At 45.7% G+C, this 17,618-nt stretch overlaps 1 protein-coding gene across 4 annotated transcripts in view; it reads right to left on the bottom strand.

Annotated features, from left to right (window-relative positions):
• LOC126418647 (fatty acyl-CoA reductase wat-like) overlaps nucleotides 1-17,618 on the bottom strand; it is a 221,818-nt gene that overhangs the window by 34,494 nt on the left and 169,706 nt on the right. For all 4 annotated transcript variants that reach the window (XM_050085515.1, XM_050085518.1, XM_050085516.1 and 1 more), the window contains 3 exons: nucleotides 17,213-17,556; nucleotides 12,954-13,193; nucleotides 8,384-8,535 (listed from right to left, as the gene is read on the bottom strand). In XM_050085515.1, the coding sequence (XP_049941472.1) occupies nucleotides 8,384-8,535; nucleotides 12,954-13,193; nucleotides 17,213-17,533 (713 nt within the window). In that variant the 5' untranslated portion in view covers nucleotides 17,534-17,556. The remainder of the gene's footprint in view (nucleotides 1-8,383; nucleotides 8,536-12,953; nucleotides 13,194-17,212; nucleotides 17,557-17,618) is intronic.

The following is a 17,618-nucleotide window of genomic DNA, read 5'->3' as shown; positions in this document are numbered from 1 at the left end:
AATCTTCATAAAGATTTGAAGTCACTTACTCAGAAACTTGTCCATTTTTAACGAGCAATCATTATCAATAATTTGCCAGCTGCCTTAAGAAGTTCAATTACTAACGAAGTTCAGTTTAAGAAGAGTGTAAAGGACTTATTGGTGCATAACTCCTTCCACTCCATTGACAAAGTCTTAGTAGAACCTAATGGTTCACGTATTTTTAATTCAAATAACTTGAGTGTTAAATAGGATCTGACTTCTGGATATTCTCATTGTAGTAATATGATGAATACAAATAAGAGTCGTAAAATGGTTTTGTTTTTCATACGTAGCTACAATAGCATAAGAATTATCATATGCACCGCCGCGTCCTGTACATTAAAATGTTTTGTAACTGGTTTATTATCCATTACAGTAAAACATGTTCAAGCATTTTTAACTTATTCCACGTCTAAGAGGACTAGTCAGCTCTGGGTCTGTGGGAGGTACATTGGTATACCTCTTTCTTTTCTTTTCTTTTTTTCAATTAGTGTTATGTATTCTGGTTCTATGAGGTGGTCTACATTCATGAGGATCTCCTCACTAGGGGGCCTACGGAACAAAAAGGATATCTCATCTAATCTCTAACCTTTGGATTCGGACTTTAATGTAGGAATCTGTGTGAGGGTCTTGGTGAATGATAGTGTTGCATATCGCAGAGCGGCAACGCCACGAAGTTGTAACGAAATGTCTGAAGACCTACAGAAATTTTACGATTGGTGCAGGGACTGGGAATCAGTAAATAAATGTAATGGATTATATTTCAATGTGAGGGTCGTTACTGTGAACAAGTGCTGTGAGTTGAGATTTTTCTGTAAGACTTTAGTTATTTATGTCAACAGAAAACTATTCAGCTTCGACCATTAGTTCCTTATCTCAAACTTTACGATCACTATAACTTCGACATTAGCGTATCAACAAGGGCAGACGAAAAGAAAGCCACCATCTAATTATTGTGTTTTTTTCCTCATAGATGTGAGCTGGGATTGCAGTTTTAATCCTCCAAATATCAAAAATATTTCTTTCTTATTCTTTTACGACATTTCGTTTTATAGAGTACGTACGTCATTCTATGTCACTTTTACGACGTGGAATGTTTTTGTAACTTTCAACGTTTATGAATTGGGGAACACCAGCGGGAAGAAATTAATGTACATTTACGCCCATACTCTGAAAAGCACAGTGTATTGTGAAGCGCAAGACAGCGCTTGCTTTACATTTTACGACTTGGTAGGGCTTTTTCTCGTTCTATTAGCGATTGGAGTGCAGGAAGAATGTTTAAATGTCTCTGCTCTTGACTTCAAGATACATACGGGATCAATCTATGTGGGGCTGTAGAATGTTCACAGATTTCTGACAATGCTTGATCTTGAAACTCTTTAGGTAGGAGAAGCTGATGTCTCCCAACTTCAGGTATTTCAACATCTCAGCGACGCTCTTCCAAGGGCCAAACAAGGCTGTCGCCATTCGTACTGTCCTTCTGTGTATGTCTTCATGTCGGCTATGTGCAGTATTTGAGGATCGGTCGCACCAGCGTTTTGTAGACATTCTGCTTTACACACTGATTGTCTTTTCCAACTATCCTACCAATGAACTGTCACTTACTTTACCAATTACTGAGCCTAGGTAAACATTCAATTTCGTTTCCCTGGAAACCATTACACCCAGAAATTTTTATGAGTTGACTGATTCCAGTTGGAGCTCTCTGATATTATTGACGTTAGATACTACGCTCATTTCTTGTCTGGGGTAAAAAATTTATTTTTGACAAAGTTTATTTTTAATCAAGATTAAATTTAATTTTTTTCCATTCAAGCCCTGACTCTGTTACTGTTGTCAGAATAATGCAAAGAAAAAGAGCCGTCTTTAATTCGATAACGCGAATTTACGAAAAGATTTCGAGCGCTCTAAATTCATCTTGAGGAGTTAATTATTGGTATTTCATCTTTATTTGTTCATACATATTTACATTAGTTTTATTAAGTGTATATCAGCTAAAAGATGAAAACTGTCACTAAAATTGCTATTATTACAAAAATTAGTATTTGGTTCTACTGGTAGATGTATTGTGATGTTGTTTATCTACATCTGCATACGAGGGCTATTCGGAAAGTAAGGAGCGATCGGTCGCGAAATGGAAACCACACTGAAAATCAAAACTGTTTTGCTTGCAACGATTAACTACACCTTCCAGCTACTTCTCTACATAGTCGCCGCTCAGACTTAGACATCTGTCGTAGCGTTGTACCAACTGTCCAATACCATCGTTATAGAAGACAGCCGCCAGTGCTTTCCGACAATTTTCTATTCCGGAATGAAGCTCGTTGTCTGTGTCAAAATGTTGCCTTCATTGGCAGCGGTTCATCTGGGCAGAGATGAAAATCAGATGGAGCTAAGACGGGGCTCTACAGTATGTGACCAAACACTTCCCATCAAAAACGCTGCAGGTAAGTCCTCACTGAACCTACAGTGTGCATGTCATGAAGAAGGAAATTCATGACTGTTACGTTATGTGGAGTTGCTTGTAATCTGGCACTCATACTTGGCGGGAGACACTATTGTTCTTGAATCTCTACGTGCTAACTGGGTGCTCAGCACTGAAAAGAACGAAGTAAAGCGATGGACAGGCATGGTAGAGACACTGCCCAACACATATGTACAAAGCTCCATCGGATTTTCACTGTAGTTTCCATTTCGCGGCCGATCGATCCTTACTTTCCGAACAACCCTCCAGCATACTCCACGGTGCAAGCGGATGGTACCACATACTACTACTAGTCATTTCCTTTTTCGTTCCACTCGCAAATAGATCGTGGGAAAAAAGACTGTTTAAAAGCTTCCGTACGAGATCTAATTTCTCTTATCTTATCTTTGCGGTCAATACGGGAACTGAACGTTCGCAGCTGTAGAATCGTTCTGCAGTCCACATAGTTCCTCCTAGCTTTTCATAAATGGCAGACAAAGTGTGTTCTGTCTTCTCCAGGTTTCCTGAAAATTTTAACTGTACTTAGCTCGTTGCTAATTATTTTACCACTTTCGTCGTGTAGAGTCTGGTTTAAGTAAACTATACATGTCCGCCTACGTACTGCGCGGTCAGTGTGTGGGAGATTTTTCTCCACGTGGGGACTGGGTGCTGTGTTGTCCTTACTTTCGTATTGTCACAATGGACATTACTATTGAGCTATTGAGATGGCTGAATGGACATAACCAGAATGTCAATCAGCTGATAAAAAGAAAACTACAAATAATGTGTGTGCTGTACGGCTTACGCCTGCAAACACAGGTACAGGCAGACTGTGTACCCGTACAGTAATGCGGGTTGCCTTCACGGACCGGCGAGGTCAGCTCATACAGTACTACCTATCGCATCGGGAAAGGTTCAATCAGCAAAACTTCTTGGGGTAAATACTTGAAGCATAGTGGATGTTTACTAAATACACTGCTCAACAAAAGTTTGTAATACTATCCCAAAATGTAGTCTGCTGACCTAGGTACTTCATGCATTATCCAATTAGAGCCCATATACTGGGTGTTGTGTGATGTCGTTAGGTTAGTTAGGTTTAAGTAGTTCTAAGTTCTAGGGGACTGATGACCACAGCTGTTAAAGTCCCATAGTGCTCAGAGCCAAACAAACAAACAAGCCCACATACTGAACGTTGTTTGCTAGTGGCAAGCTTTGTTGCTGTTTCTCAGTCATGTAAACATACCGCTGACACTGGGGCACACCGCTAGTAGTTCAGTATGAACAACAGCTTTATTCAGTTTGTGTTCGGCACTGCAGTAACATGCAACGCAGGGGCATACAACACTTCGATAGAGTCAGGTTAGTGGTTTTACTTTCAGCAGGTCATACAAAGCAAGATCTTGCGGATCGGCTACATGTCGGTAAAAGTGTTGTGTCTAAATTGCGGAGACAGTACAGAGAGACGGGAAATGTGAACGACAGACCTCGCAGTGGTCGTTCGCGTATGACAACACCGATTCAGGATTGTTTCCTCCAACTATCGGCTCCTAGGTGGCCAACATCAGCTGCCAGAAGTATTGGAAGCGACTTCTCCCGGGAAACAGGGATTCGTATCTCACACCAAACAGCGCGGAGAAGATTGCATCTGGGTGGTCTTCAGTCCAGAAGACCAATTAAAAAGTTTTGCATTGAGCCAACGGAGCCGACGCAGTCGAAGGACCTGGGCTCTTACATATCTACGCTCATGCTCATAAATTAAGGATAATTGCAGAATGTGTTGCCACACAACGTGGCACTACACAAAACTGACGCTAATAGAATAGGCACATAGGGAACACACACGACACAGATCTGTAAGTCCACAGTATTGGTGATAAGTTGAGAAAACTGTCTCGAAACACATTTGCTACAAAACGCCACTGTTTCCTGGGCATGTAAACCGACATCCATATGGGATATGATCACCATGCACACGTACACAGGCCGCCCAACGGGTTGGCATACTCTGGATCAGATGGTCGAGCAGGTGCTGGCGTATAGCATCCCATTCTTGCACCAATGCCTGTGGGAGCTCCTGAAGTGTCCTACGGATTTGAAGACGTGCAGCGATACGTCGACCGAGAGCATCCAAGACGTGCTCAATGGCGTTTAGGTCTGGAGAACAGGCAGGCCACTCCATTCGCCTGATATCTTCTGTTTCAAGGTATCCCTCCACGATGGCAGCTCGGTGGCGTCGTGCGTTATCATCCATCAGGAGGAAGGTGGGACACACTGCACCCCTGAAAATGCGGACATACTGGTGCAAAATGACGTCCCGATACTCCTGACAAGGAACAGTTCCTCTGTCAAAGACATATAGGGGTGTACGTGCACCAATCATAATCCCACCCCACACCATCAGACCACGACCTCCATACAGTTTCCTTTCAAGGACATTAAGAGGTTGGTATCTGGTTCCTGATTCTCGCCACATGAAAACCCGGCGAGAAGTACTGTTCAGACTATACCTCGACTCATCTGTGAACATAACCTGGGAGCACTGTTCCAGTGACCATGTACTGTGTTTTTGAGAGCAGGCTTTATGGGATCTCCTGCGACCAGGGGTCAGTGGAATGCACCTTGTAGGTCTCTGGGCGAATAAACCATGTCTGTTCAGTCGTCTGTAGACTGTGTGTCTGGAGACAACTGTTCCAGTAGATGCGGTAAGGTCCCGAGCGAGACTATCTGCAGTACTCCGTGGCCGTCTGCGGGCACTGATGGTGAGATATCGGTCTTCTTGTGGTGTTGTACACTGTGGGCGTCCCGTACTGTAGCGCCTGGACACGTTCCCTGTCTGCTGAAATCGTTGCCATAATCTTGAGAACACACATTGTGGCACACGGAGGGCTCGTGCTACGACCTGCTGTGTTTGACCAGCGCCAGTCGCCCTAGTATTCTACCCCTCATAACATCATCAATATGTGTTCTTTGAGCCATTTTCAATACACAACCATCATTAGCACGTCTGCACACTTACTCGCTGCACCATACTCTGACATGTACCAACACACCTCTGCGTATGTGGACAGCTGCCAGCGCCACCGTGCGACGACCGCAGGTCAAATGCACCGCATGGTCATACCCCGAGGTGATTTAAACCCGCAAACCGCCCACCAGAGCGTTGTTTCACCATGTATCAGCATTATCCTTACTTTATGAGCTTGAGTCTACATTGGACCATTGCAGAACGGAGTAATGTCGTGTTTGCTGACGAGGCTAGGACTGGTCTGCGTCACGACACTAGACGTGTTACGGATTGAAGAAGCGCTAGACGACATCAGGAACGCCGATACGTTCAGGAAGTCCACCCATTTTCAGGTGGAACTGTACTCCACTGGGCGTCAATAAAGATGGGTCGGCGTACCCATCTAATTTCCATCTACGGCAATCTGGATCCTACAAACGGCTGTAAAGCCATACAGACGTCAAACTGGCGCCACCTTCTTTCTGGTCGATGACAATGCAAGACCACACCGTACTCTAGCAGTGTCTCGGTATCTTCAAAGATGCAACACCAACCGAATGCACTGACCACCACAGTTCCCAGACATGAATGTAATTAAGCATGCATGGGACCTGTTGAAGGTGGCCATCGCACATCGCCGGAATCCACTTGACAATCTTTAGGACCTCAGTGAAGTTGCTATAGTGGAATGGGACCTCATACCCCAAGATAATCTTGATGGTCTCATCCAGTGAATACCTCGCAGAACTGAACTCACCCACGTGCGGGGAGGACATATTCACTACTAAAGACTGATAACCATCGTCATGAGATAAAGATTTTCACTGTTTTTGTTTTCAAGATGTACATTACAGTTCCACCTGCAAATGGATGGACTTCCTGAACGAATCCGCGTTCCTGGTGTCGTCTAGCCTACTTTGTTTTGTAATGATTTTTTTGCAACTAACCACAATCGTTCTTGTTTTCAGAAGTAACTATGTGTATTTGGTATTGTACAAACCTCAGTGATTGTACTATAAGAAGTCATTGTAGTAAACTCTTTGATATTCCAAACTTTTGTTGATGAGTGTATTTTAAGTCACTAATTCTGTTTTTTGTAATTTTTTGCCTTTCTACAGGCTTGGCACTGGTGGGAGTATCAAAACACCAGAATGACTGATCAAAAGTATGATGATAGCTCTATGTGGTAAGGAATTCGCCGTTAGACGTCATCAGTGGCGGATTCGCCGGTATAAAAGGAGGCGAGAAATGTGGTGTTGTTAGTAGAGAAGCAGGAACAGAAGAATGGATCCTTCAGGGCAGTTTAGTGACTTCAAACGTGGAGCAGTCATTGGTTATCACTTGAGTAACACATCCATCAGGGACATTTCAGTCCTTCTAGAGCTGTCCCAGTCGACTGTTGATGAAGTCGTTATGGAGTGGAAAACGCGAATGAACAGCAATACTTAGACCAAGACCAGACAGACTTCACGTACTGACGGACAACGACCGTTAAGCATTGGGAAGGGTGGATGTATAAAAATTCCACGAAATTAGCGACAGGAAACACGCGTGAATTCCAAAGTACTGCAAGCACTTCAGATAAAACAATAACTTAGCGTAGGTGGTCTCTTCAGCGATGAGTGCAGGATTAAACTGACCCCTATTGATCCTCTTAGAAGTGTGGGAAGACAGTCAGGTGCTAATCCCCGTTTAAGGCGTGCAGCCTCGGGAGAAGCAGTGGATTGGTCAGGAACGTCTCATTCCAGTGTCATGTGCAGATGTTGGACACCTCTCTCCGCTACAGTGGGTGATTTGAAGCCTCTGCAGTATCGAGAGAGGGTCCTGCAAACCCACTGCCCAACCCTACCGTCATGTCTTTGGCGACGGTTTGGTTGGTTCATTTAGGGGAGGGAAGTGGTCCACCTGTAAAGGAGGCGGCATATAAATATTTTCAACATTTCGCGGCCCTGTCAGCAACTGTGTAAATATTAATTTTAATTTTAATAGTTAACAGCCTCAGTGCACCGTTTACCTAGAATTTACCTATGTGTCAGTCAGTATAACCCAACCTTCTTCAGAATAAGAGTAACTAGCTTTTGTCCATAGTGGACATCGTCAAGCTGAAACTACAAATCCATAAATCATCGTCAGAGTATAAAACTTATCTGGAACTGCCTCGGCCCCTCTTCGCGACCGCGATGCGGCAGCCACTAGTGCTGTACAGTTCGAGATAAGTTTTGTTGCCTGACGATGATTTATGGATTTGTAGTTTTAGCTTGACGATGTCCGCTATGGACAAACGCTAGTTACTGTTAATCTGAAGAAGGCTGGATTATCCCGACTGAAACCTAGGTAAATTTTAGGTAAACAGTGCAACTGAGGCTGCTAATTCTTAACATTACAATTAATAGACCGCATATAGGTCGCTGTGCAACCTATTCTAGAGTACTGCTAGAGTGTTTGGGATCCGTATCAGGTCGGATTGAAGGGAGGCATCAAACCAATTCAGAGGCGGGCTGTTTGTTGCCGGTAGGTATGAACAACACGTGTTGCGGAGATGCTTTGGGATCTCAAATGGGGATCCCTGGAGGGAAGACGACATTCTATTGAAGAAACACTTTTGAGAAAATTTAGAGAACTAGCATTTGAAGCTGACTGCAGAACGATTCTGTTGCTCCAATATACACTGCCCGTAAGAGCCACGAAGATACCAGACTTTGGGGCTCGTACGGAGACATATAGATTGTTGTTTTTCCCTCGCTCTACATGCGAGTGAAACAGGAAAGGAAATGACTAGTAGTGGTACAGGGTACTCTCCGCCTCGCCGCTGCAAGGTGGACTGCGGTGTATCGCTGTAGATGTAGATGTATTAAGGGAGCCGTGGGACCGGCGTGTCGGACAGGGCGACTCACTTGCTGGCGAGCTGGAGGTCGTGCTGCTGACCCTCCGGCAGCGCCTCGCACAGCGCCAGCAGCTTGTCGGCGCTGATGGGCGCCTCGTAGAAGCGCTCCAGCACGCGCGGCCGCACGTACTGCGAGTACGCCGTCGACGTGTGCACCACCACCTGCCACACATCACCGCCGTCCAACTCAAAACACCAACATCTAGCAGGTAATCAGGCAGCACAGCAAACTGTTCGAGGAAATGTCAGAGAGAACTAGACCAACACTTTTAAACACACTACTGTTTGGAAAAAGTGAAACACGAAGGCTAAGATATGTGACCACAATGAAATTTGTTTTTTAAAATCGTTGATCTTCTGATTGGTTTGATGCGACCGCCGAACTGTCCATCCCTGAGTAGCACTTGCAACCTACGTCCTCAACTATTTGCTCGATAAATTCCAATCTCTGTCTTCCTCTAATAGTTTTTGCTCTCTACAGCTCCATCTAGTACCATGGAAGTCATTTTCTGATGTCATAACAAATGTCCTACCATCCTGTTCCTTCTTCTTCTCAGTGTTTACCGTACATTCCATTCCTCACCGAATCTGCGGAGAACCTCCACATTCCTTACCTTATAGGTACATCTAAATTCCAACATCGTTCAGTATCGCCACATCTTAAATGCTTCGATTCCCCTCTGTTCTGGTTTTCCCATAGTCCCTGTTTTACAACTATACAATGCTGTGCTCCGAACGTACATTCACAGAAATTTTTTCCTCAAATTAAGGCATATATTTGATGCTAGCAGACTTCTCTTGACCTCGAATGCTCTTTTTGCCTTTGCTAGTCTCTTTTTATGCCCTCCTTGCTCCGTCCGTTATTGGTTATTTTGCTGCATAAGTAGCAGAATTCCTTAACTTCATATGATTCCTACAAATATTAATGTTATGTTTCTCGGTGTTTTCAGTTCTCTTACTTCTCATTACTTTGGTCTTCCTTCGAATTACTCTCAATCGATATTCTTTACTCATTAGGCTATTCATTTCATTCACCACATGCTGTAATTCTTCTTCACATTCGCTGAGCACAGCAATGTCATCAGCGAATCGTATTATTGATACCCTTTCACGTTGAATTTAATTGGTTCGAATGGCTCTGAGCACCATGGGACTTAACTTCTGAGGTCATCAGTCCCCTAGAACTTAGAACTACTTAAACCTATCTAACCTAAGGACATCACAAACATCCATGCCCGAGGCAGGATTCAAACCTGCGACGTAGCGGTCGCGCGGTTCTAGACTGTAGCGCCTAGAACCGCTCGGCCACACCGGCCGGCTGAATTTAATTCCACTCTTGAATTTTACTTTCATTTCCCTCATTGCTTCTTCAGTGTACAGATTGAACAACTGGGGTGAAAGAGTACATTCCTGTCTTACGCTCTTTTTAATCTGAGCTCTTCGTTGTTGCTTTCCACTCTTATTGTTCCCTCTTAACTGTTGTACATATTGTGTATGACCTGTCTTTCCCTACAGTTAATCACTATTTTTTTCAGAATTTCGATCATCCTGCACCATTTCACATTGCCGTAGGCTTTTTCCAGGCCGACAAATCCTATTAACGTGTCTTGATTTTTCTTTAGTCTTGCGTCCATTGTCAACCGCAAAGTCAGAACTGCCTGTCTGGAGCCTTTATCTTTCCTAAAGTCAAGCTGATCGCCATCTATCACATCGTCTATTTTCTTCCGCATACAATTATTGTCAACTCGGACGCATGAGTTATTAAGATGATAGCATGGACATGACACTACACAAATGAATAGCGTTACAGACCTGCACATGCACTCTGTGGCAATGGAATACGGAATAACACCACCAGTTGCTGCAGTCAGAGCGGCTAGAAGCCCTGGCGTGGAATCAAGAGCACCTGGATATGCTGCTGGGGAATACTCTATCACGCGGTTTGTAGGCGCGTCCAGAAAGCCTCAAGTGTGGCTGCGGGAGGACACGAACGAACAAGTTGCCGACCTAACATATCCCCGACGTATTCGACGGGAAACATGTCAGGCGAACGGCCAGGCCAGGGAAGAAATGGCACCCGTCGTCCTTAGAAGAAGGCTTGCGTATTCCTCTCCACATATTCTAGCGTTGTCCTGCTAGAGTATGGCATGTCAAACGACCTCCAGGAGAGCAGTGCTTCGGGCCTTAAAACCTCCTTTATGTAGCGGTAGCTGGTCAGATTGCCTAGGAGTCGAGATCACGTGTTATAAATAATGGCGCCCCAAACCATCACATTTGGCGTTTGTCCGCTGTGCTGCTCAATAATGTACAGTCTGCCCTATTGCGTTTACTACGGTGGCATCGGACACGTAAGCGACCATCACTGTAGGACAAGTTGAAGCAGGACTCGTTTGAAAACACTTCATTTTGCCACTCAGTATGACAGTGTCGGCGTTCAAGTGGCTATTGCAGTCTGCGGCGTTGGTGGGTTCTGGCCAATGGAAGCACACGCAGCAGCATGAGTGCACCAGCCCACAGAAGACGATGCCGAACCGTTGACGCAGACATGTCCGTACCCTTGCGTTTTGTAGTTAAAAACCGGCTTTTCTTGCTGCTATGTATTTTATTTCTTCCAACCTTTAAGGCATCTTCAGTGCAATCTAAAATGGTAGTTTTCTTTTGGTCAGAGACATCGTAGGCCTGTAACCCCAATAAACGCGATCGATCCCTTTGGAATGTAGTTTGACCGCAAGTTTTGCTCTGGTACACATGTGGAAACATTAGGGATCGTTCGAAACTATTCGACGAAATTTGAACGTGATGAGAAGCAGTAAAAGAATGTTTATGCCTTTTTAGCCCCCCCCCCCTGCTTTTACGCCTTCCTGTGGCGTGATTACGAAGGGGTGCGTCACTGACACGTAAAGCCGTTAGAGCAGCTGCGAGACACCACTCAGCTGTATGGGTGTCGAAGCCTTTGATGGGTACATTTCTAACGTGCTCAACAAAGTCGCTTGCACGGCAGCAAGGGTTCTGCCGAACTGGGGGAGGGGGGGGGGGATCTTAGATGGATCCTTCGCCGTTTTATTTATGCACGTGTCTTGTTACCATTCTTATGAAGATATTTAATAACTGTACTTTTTAATATCTGGCAAAATTTTCTTTGCATGTATATTGGAACAACTATTTGGAATTTTGTGTTACACTGCATCAATACCATATGAAGTTTAACTTGAGATCTTTTCTAGAATTCTATTAATTTCAAAGACATGTGTCTCTGTTACGTCTTGTTGCTTCAACTTCCGTGGAATGACATATTCAAGATATTTTCTTGCTTCTTCAAGTGAAACCCTGTTTCTGGTGCTACATTTACAAATTGAGTTTTAAAAATGCATCTTGCGAATTGTCAGTCACAGCATTGTCGTTTAGTTTAATTCCTACTGTACCTTGTTGACTGTCTGGCTGTCCTGTCTCCAGTTTGACAATATCCCTTACAGTTTTATCTTATTATCTACATTATTAATTTTTGCATTATTTAATTTATGCCAGGATGTGCTCACTTCTGGACGTTTTCATGACGTCGCTTAAAATATAATAATATTTTTCATAGCAGGCAAGCAATGTCAGGTCCTGACTTATGCTGGACTTTACATAAATTTACGTCTTAATGATTTTAATTTTCTTAGATATGCATGGCTTACTTTCTTTTAGTGATTGTCCTAGAACCTACGTTTAGATCAGAGTACGAGGCTTGCCCAGAAAGTAATGCACAGCATTTTTTTCTTCAACCATTGTATATTGAACATAATGGGAATTATTCGTACAAAAAAGTGGTGTTTTATCTACAGACATTATTTTTCCATGTAATCTCCATCCCGTTCTATGGCCTTCCTCCAAAGCGAAACGAGAGCGTGTATGCCCAGTCGGTAACAGTCCTTGTCCTGGTGGCGGAACTAGTGCTTCAGTGAATGAATCACCTCCATATCGTCCGTAAAATGTCTTCCAGGTAATGCGTCTGTCCTCGGGAATGACATCAGTTCGCTGCTGCATGTCAGGTGTGACAGCCGTGGATGGTCTCCCCGACAGCTGCAAATCGTGGGGCTCCACCGAACCGCCTTCGGATGACCCTTACCATCCGTCCCAGCGACTACCGGTACTTCTGACGACAGCAGGTGCTCCATAGACTTTGCACAAACGTTTGTGAATATTCCTCACAGTTTCTTTCCCTGCAGTGAGAAATTCAATGGCCGCACGTTGCTTGTATCGTGTATCACATACAGACGACATTTTGAAACTGTTATGCAGCAACGCTATCTGTCGAAAGTGATGGAAGCTTCGCGCGCTCACTCAGGAGACCTCAAATAATACATACGTATCGTTTCACATTCGTAGTATTGTTTTCGGGTGAAGAAAAAAAAAAATACGGTGCATTACTTTCTGGGCAATCCTCGTACGACATACTTGCAAATATACTGATGAGTCAAATGGTGCGCCATGAATGATGGGAAAAATTATGTGTTAATCAATATGGATCGGCCCACGTGTATGGAATAGATTTTGAAAGGCAGGAAATGTGGATACAGTTGGAGTACCCTGAGACTGACCTTGAGCTTGGGCATGTCCCGGCAGAGGCGCAGCACCTCCATGGTGCCGCGGACGTTGATGGAGGTGGCGACCCTCATGGCCTCGTCGAACCTGACGGTGGCGGCCAGGTGGAAGACCACCGACACGTCCTGGCAGAGCCGCGCGCGGTCCTCGGCGGAGAGGCCCAGCCCGGGCTGCGAGACGTCTCCAGCCACCGCCACCAGCCGGCGCCGCTGTTCCTCGCGCAGGTGCATGAACACCTGCCAAACGCCGCGCGTCACACCTTCGAGTACTTGCCTCACGACTTCCTAAACTACACGTTTTAAACGAACTACCAAACCGAAGGATTGTATTGCTAGTCACGGTTCCTCTTGCCTCCCTTCGACCTTTTCACTGACTTATTCGGCCACTTTTAAGGATAACTTGTAACACAGCAGTTCTGTAGCCCATCAAATTTTTACCTTGCAATTTTACTTTTCTATGTATTTTTTGCACGAATAAAAGTTTGTAAATAAGTCTGCTAAAGTCTGTACGACGAAATGGAATGCTTCCCCATTGTAAAGTTAAATAAATGTTAGTTGTAAGCTAGTGTAAGAAAACACGCTGGCTTAGGCCGATACTACACTCCTGGAAATTGAAATAAGAACACCGTGAATTCATTGTCCCAGGAAGGGGAAACTTTATTGACACATTCCTGGGGTCAGATACATCACATGATCACACTGACAGAACCACAGGCACATAGACACAGGCAACAGAGCATGCACAATGTCGGCACTAGTACAGTGTATATCCACCTTTCGCAGCAATGCAGGCTGCTATTCTCCCATGGAGACGATCGTAGAGATGCTGGATGTAGTCCTGTGAAACGGCTTGCCATGCCATTTCCACCTGGCGCCTCAGTTGGACCAGCGTTCGTGCTGGACGTGCAGACCGCTTGAGACGACGCTTCATCCAGTCCCAGACATGCTCAATGGGGGACAGATCCGGAGATCTTGCTGACAGGGTAGTTGACTTACACCTTCTGGAGCACGTTGGGTGGCACGTGATACATGCGGACGTGCATTGTCCTGTTGGAACAGCAAGTTCCCTTGCCGGTCTAGGAATGGTAGAACGATGGGTTCGATGACGGTTTGGATGTACCGTGCACTATTCAGTGTCCCCTCGACGATCACCAGTGGTGTACGGCCAGTGTAGGAGATCGCTCCCCACACCATGATGCCGGGTGTTGGCCCTGTGTGCCTCGGTCGTATGCAGTCCTGATTGTGGCGCTCACCTGCACGACGCCAAACACGCATACGACCATCATTGGCACCAAGGCAGAAGCGACTCTCATCGCTGAAGACGACACGTCTCCATTCGTCCCTCCATTCACGCCTGTCGCGACACCACTGGAGGAGGGCTGCACGATGTTGGGGCGTGAGCGGAAGACGGCCTAACGGTGTGCGGGACCGTAGCCCAGCTTCATGGAGACGGTTGCGAATGGTCCTCGCCGATACCCCAGGAGCAACAGTGTCCCTAATTTGCTGGGAAGTGGCGGTGCGGTCCCCTACGGTACTGCGTAGGATCCTACGGTCTTGGCGTGCATCCGTGCGTCGCTGCGGTCCGGTCCCTGGTCGACGGGCACGTGCACCTTCCGCCGGCCACTGGCGACAACATCGATGTACTGTGGAGACCTCATGCCCCACGTGTTGAGCAATTCGGCGGTACGTCCACCCGGCCTCCCGCATGCCCACTATACGCCCTCGCTCAAAGTCCGTCAACTGCACATACGGTTCACGTCCACGCTGTCGCGGCATGCTACCAGTGTTAAAGACTGCGATGGAGCTCCGTATGCCACGGCAAACTGGCTGACACTGACGGCGGCGGTGCACAAATGCTGCGCAGCTAGCGCCATTCGACGGCCAACACCGCGGTTCCTGGTGTGTCCGCTGTGCCGTGCGTGTGATCATTGCTTGTACAGCCCTCTCGCAGTGTCCGGAGCAAGTATGGTGGGTCTGACACACCGGTGTCAATGTGTTCTTTTTTCCATTTCCAGGAGTGTATATTGTCAGAGAGTATAGTGAACTGGCAGTTGCATTATCTCTGGGCACGTAAGCGTGCCATCGGTTGGGTACAGTGCAGAGCAGAACGTAGGAAAGTGTTGAGAGAGGCAGTCGAGTAGACTCGCGCTGCGCCTCTTGTACGGAGAAATGGTCGTAAAACTGTGAGGCTAAAGCATGTAATGGCTCGCCTTACGTTTGGTTTATAACGTCGGAATATATGACATTAAATGGGCACGGTATAATTACCATAAGAGGATACTAATTAACTTGATGAGAGCTGCGGGCCCATTTGTATTTGTTACAGAGCTACAAGAAGAAGAGCCTGTACCACACACTGTCAAGAAAAGATGCCTTACATTTCACCTACGGCGGCTCTAGCTGATGTAAGATCCAACTAATTACTTGGTCAGAATTGTATACGGCTGGCCAGCGTGGTAGTTCATACCGAATTATACCAAAGTGATGACCTTCACTTTACCTTAGACAGAATACCTAATTATTCATGATCTGAGAGTCCAAATGATTCAGAAACTATCACAGTGTTTTGTTAAAGAAATAATGGTAATTAAAATTTCAATAATTCAAAACAATAATTAACGCAAGTGCTTCAGACTAATAAACAGTAATTTGAAAGACAGTGATTATCCAAGTAAAACTCATTAAAATATGTTTTTAGTTCTACTTTTTCGTGGTTAAATAAGTTTTATTTTTACTCAATTGCAATCAGTCAGAAATGTGTGTTAACGTCTTGAGCCAATAATAATAGAACTTGCTCAATGTCATTGGCACTAATTGTTAGTGAATAGTAATAAAAGTAGAAGTCACAAGTAACCAGTAAGTCAGCCTGCCCGGCTAGCCGATCGGTCTAACGCGCTGATTCCCGAGCGGGAAGGCATGCTGGTCCCCGGCACGAATCAGCCCGGTGGATTAGTGTCGAGGTGCGGTGTGCCGGCCAGCCTGTGGATGGTTTTTAAGGTAGTTTTCCATCTGCCTCGGCGAATGCGGGCTGGTTCCCCTTATTCCACCTGAATTACACTATGTCGGCGTTTGCTTCGCAAACACTTTCTCCATGTACACGTACACCATAATTACTCTACCACGCAAAGACTTGGAGTTACACTCGTCTGGTATGAGACGTTGCTGTGAAGGTCCACTGGGGGCCGAAACGCACAATAACCGTGGGTTCAGTGTGGGGTGGCGGTGGGGTGGGTGGACCAGTGTCGCCTGTTGTGGGGTTGTGAACCACTGAGGGCTACGGGGGACGAAGCCTCTCCGTCGTTTCTAGGTCCCCTGTTCAATACAAAATACACAACCAGTAAGTCAGTAAAATCGTATCACGAACATTATCATTGTTTAACAATCGAAAATTTGATTTTGCCAATTACGTAACTATAACTGACAGGAAACTGATTATTGAATGACGGTATATCATTCAGATACAGTTTAAGCTAAATGACACTATTCAGTAGTGAATAAACATTTGTATTACATTCTGAGTAAAATTAAAGACAGTAAACATTACAGTGAGTGACATTACTAGTTTTTGCATTTACATAACTGTTAATAGTGATGAGCATTCATTGTTCTTTGATTATTAATAATTGATTTCCATGAGCTGCTACCTAACTGAAAGGAATTTTTTTCACTGTGACGTATTCATTTGAAATCACGCTAGAGCGATATTACCAATTGTGTGCTGTTGAGCATTGCAACAAAACCAATCGTTCTTACGTACGTTTTTCGCCAGTAACAGACAGTGATTATAATGAAGTACTTTTGCTCACGTAGTGAGCTGCGACAGTTAATTTCCTATGATTCACTAACTAAAATCATAACATTTCCAAATTTAAGTAATTACTGTAAATCCATTCGGCCAAAATTCATTTAACCCTAACCGAGGTTTCACTTTTTGTCGTCTGGTCTGGGGACCTGGGAGGCCAAGCATGACCAAAGTGGCGGCTGAGCACACGATCGTCACCGAACGAGGCGCGCAAGAGATCTTTCACGAGTCTAGCAATATGGGGTGGTTCTAATAAAACCCCATGTCATTCCAAGCACGTGTGTCAATTTTTACCTCTCTGTCTACATTATTCCGTGGTGTATTAAGTTTTCAAATTTGTACAGACTTTTTGATGACCCTGTATATCGATATATCGGATTCCCGATATTTTAAAAAGCTCGCCAGTGCTATGTTAGGGTCTAGGCAGCAGACTGGCGCCCGTGCGGCGGCTCACCGAGTCTTTGAACATGTCGTCTATGCGCTGCTCGACGGTGCGGCCCTTCTTGGAGCGGATGACGGCGTAGACGGTGTGGACGGCCGGGCAGCAGCGCAGCAGCTTCTCGACCAGCACCTTGCCCATGAAGCCGGTGGCGCCCGTCACCAGCACGCAGCGGCCGCGGAAGAACTGCTGCACGGCGCTGGCGCCGCCCACGTGGTCGAGCGCGGTCGCGCCCGCCGGGTCCGACGTGGCGCCGCCCTTGTCGCAGCGGGGGCCGCCGCCGGCCGCCGCCTCCACGCCCTCCGACACCACCGGCTGGTAGTCGCTCCGTGTCATCCTCGCCACGGCCGTCTCGCCACCTGCAACACACACACACACACACCCCGCGGTTGTAGTTTCGTGCCGCCGAGAGCTCTGACTT

Source organism: Schistocerca serialis, chromosome 9 (genome assembly GCF_023864345.2).
Source record: "Schistocerca serialis cubense isolate TAMUIC-IGC-003099 chromosome 9, iqSchSeri2.2, whole genome shotgun sequence".
Classification (NCBI taxonomy): Eukaryota; Metazoa; Arthropoda; class Insecta; order Orthoptera; family Acrididae; genus Schistocerca; species Schistocerca serialis.
The sequence above is the reverse complement of the archived record's forward strand: the minus strand, read 5'-3'. Positions and strand labels throughout refer to the sequence as shown.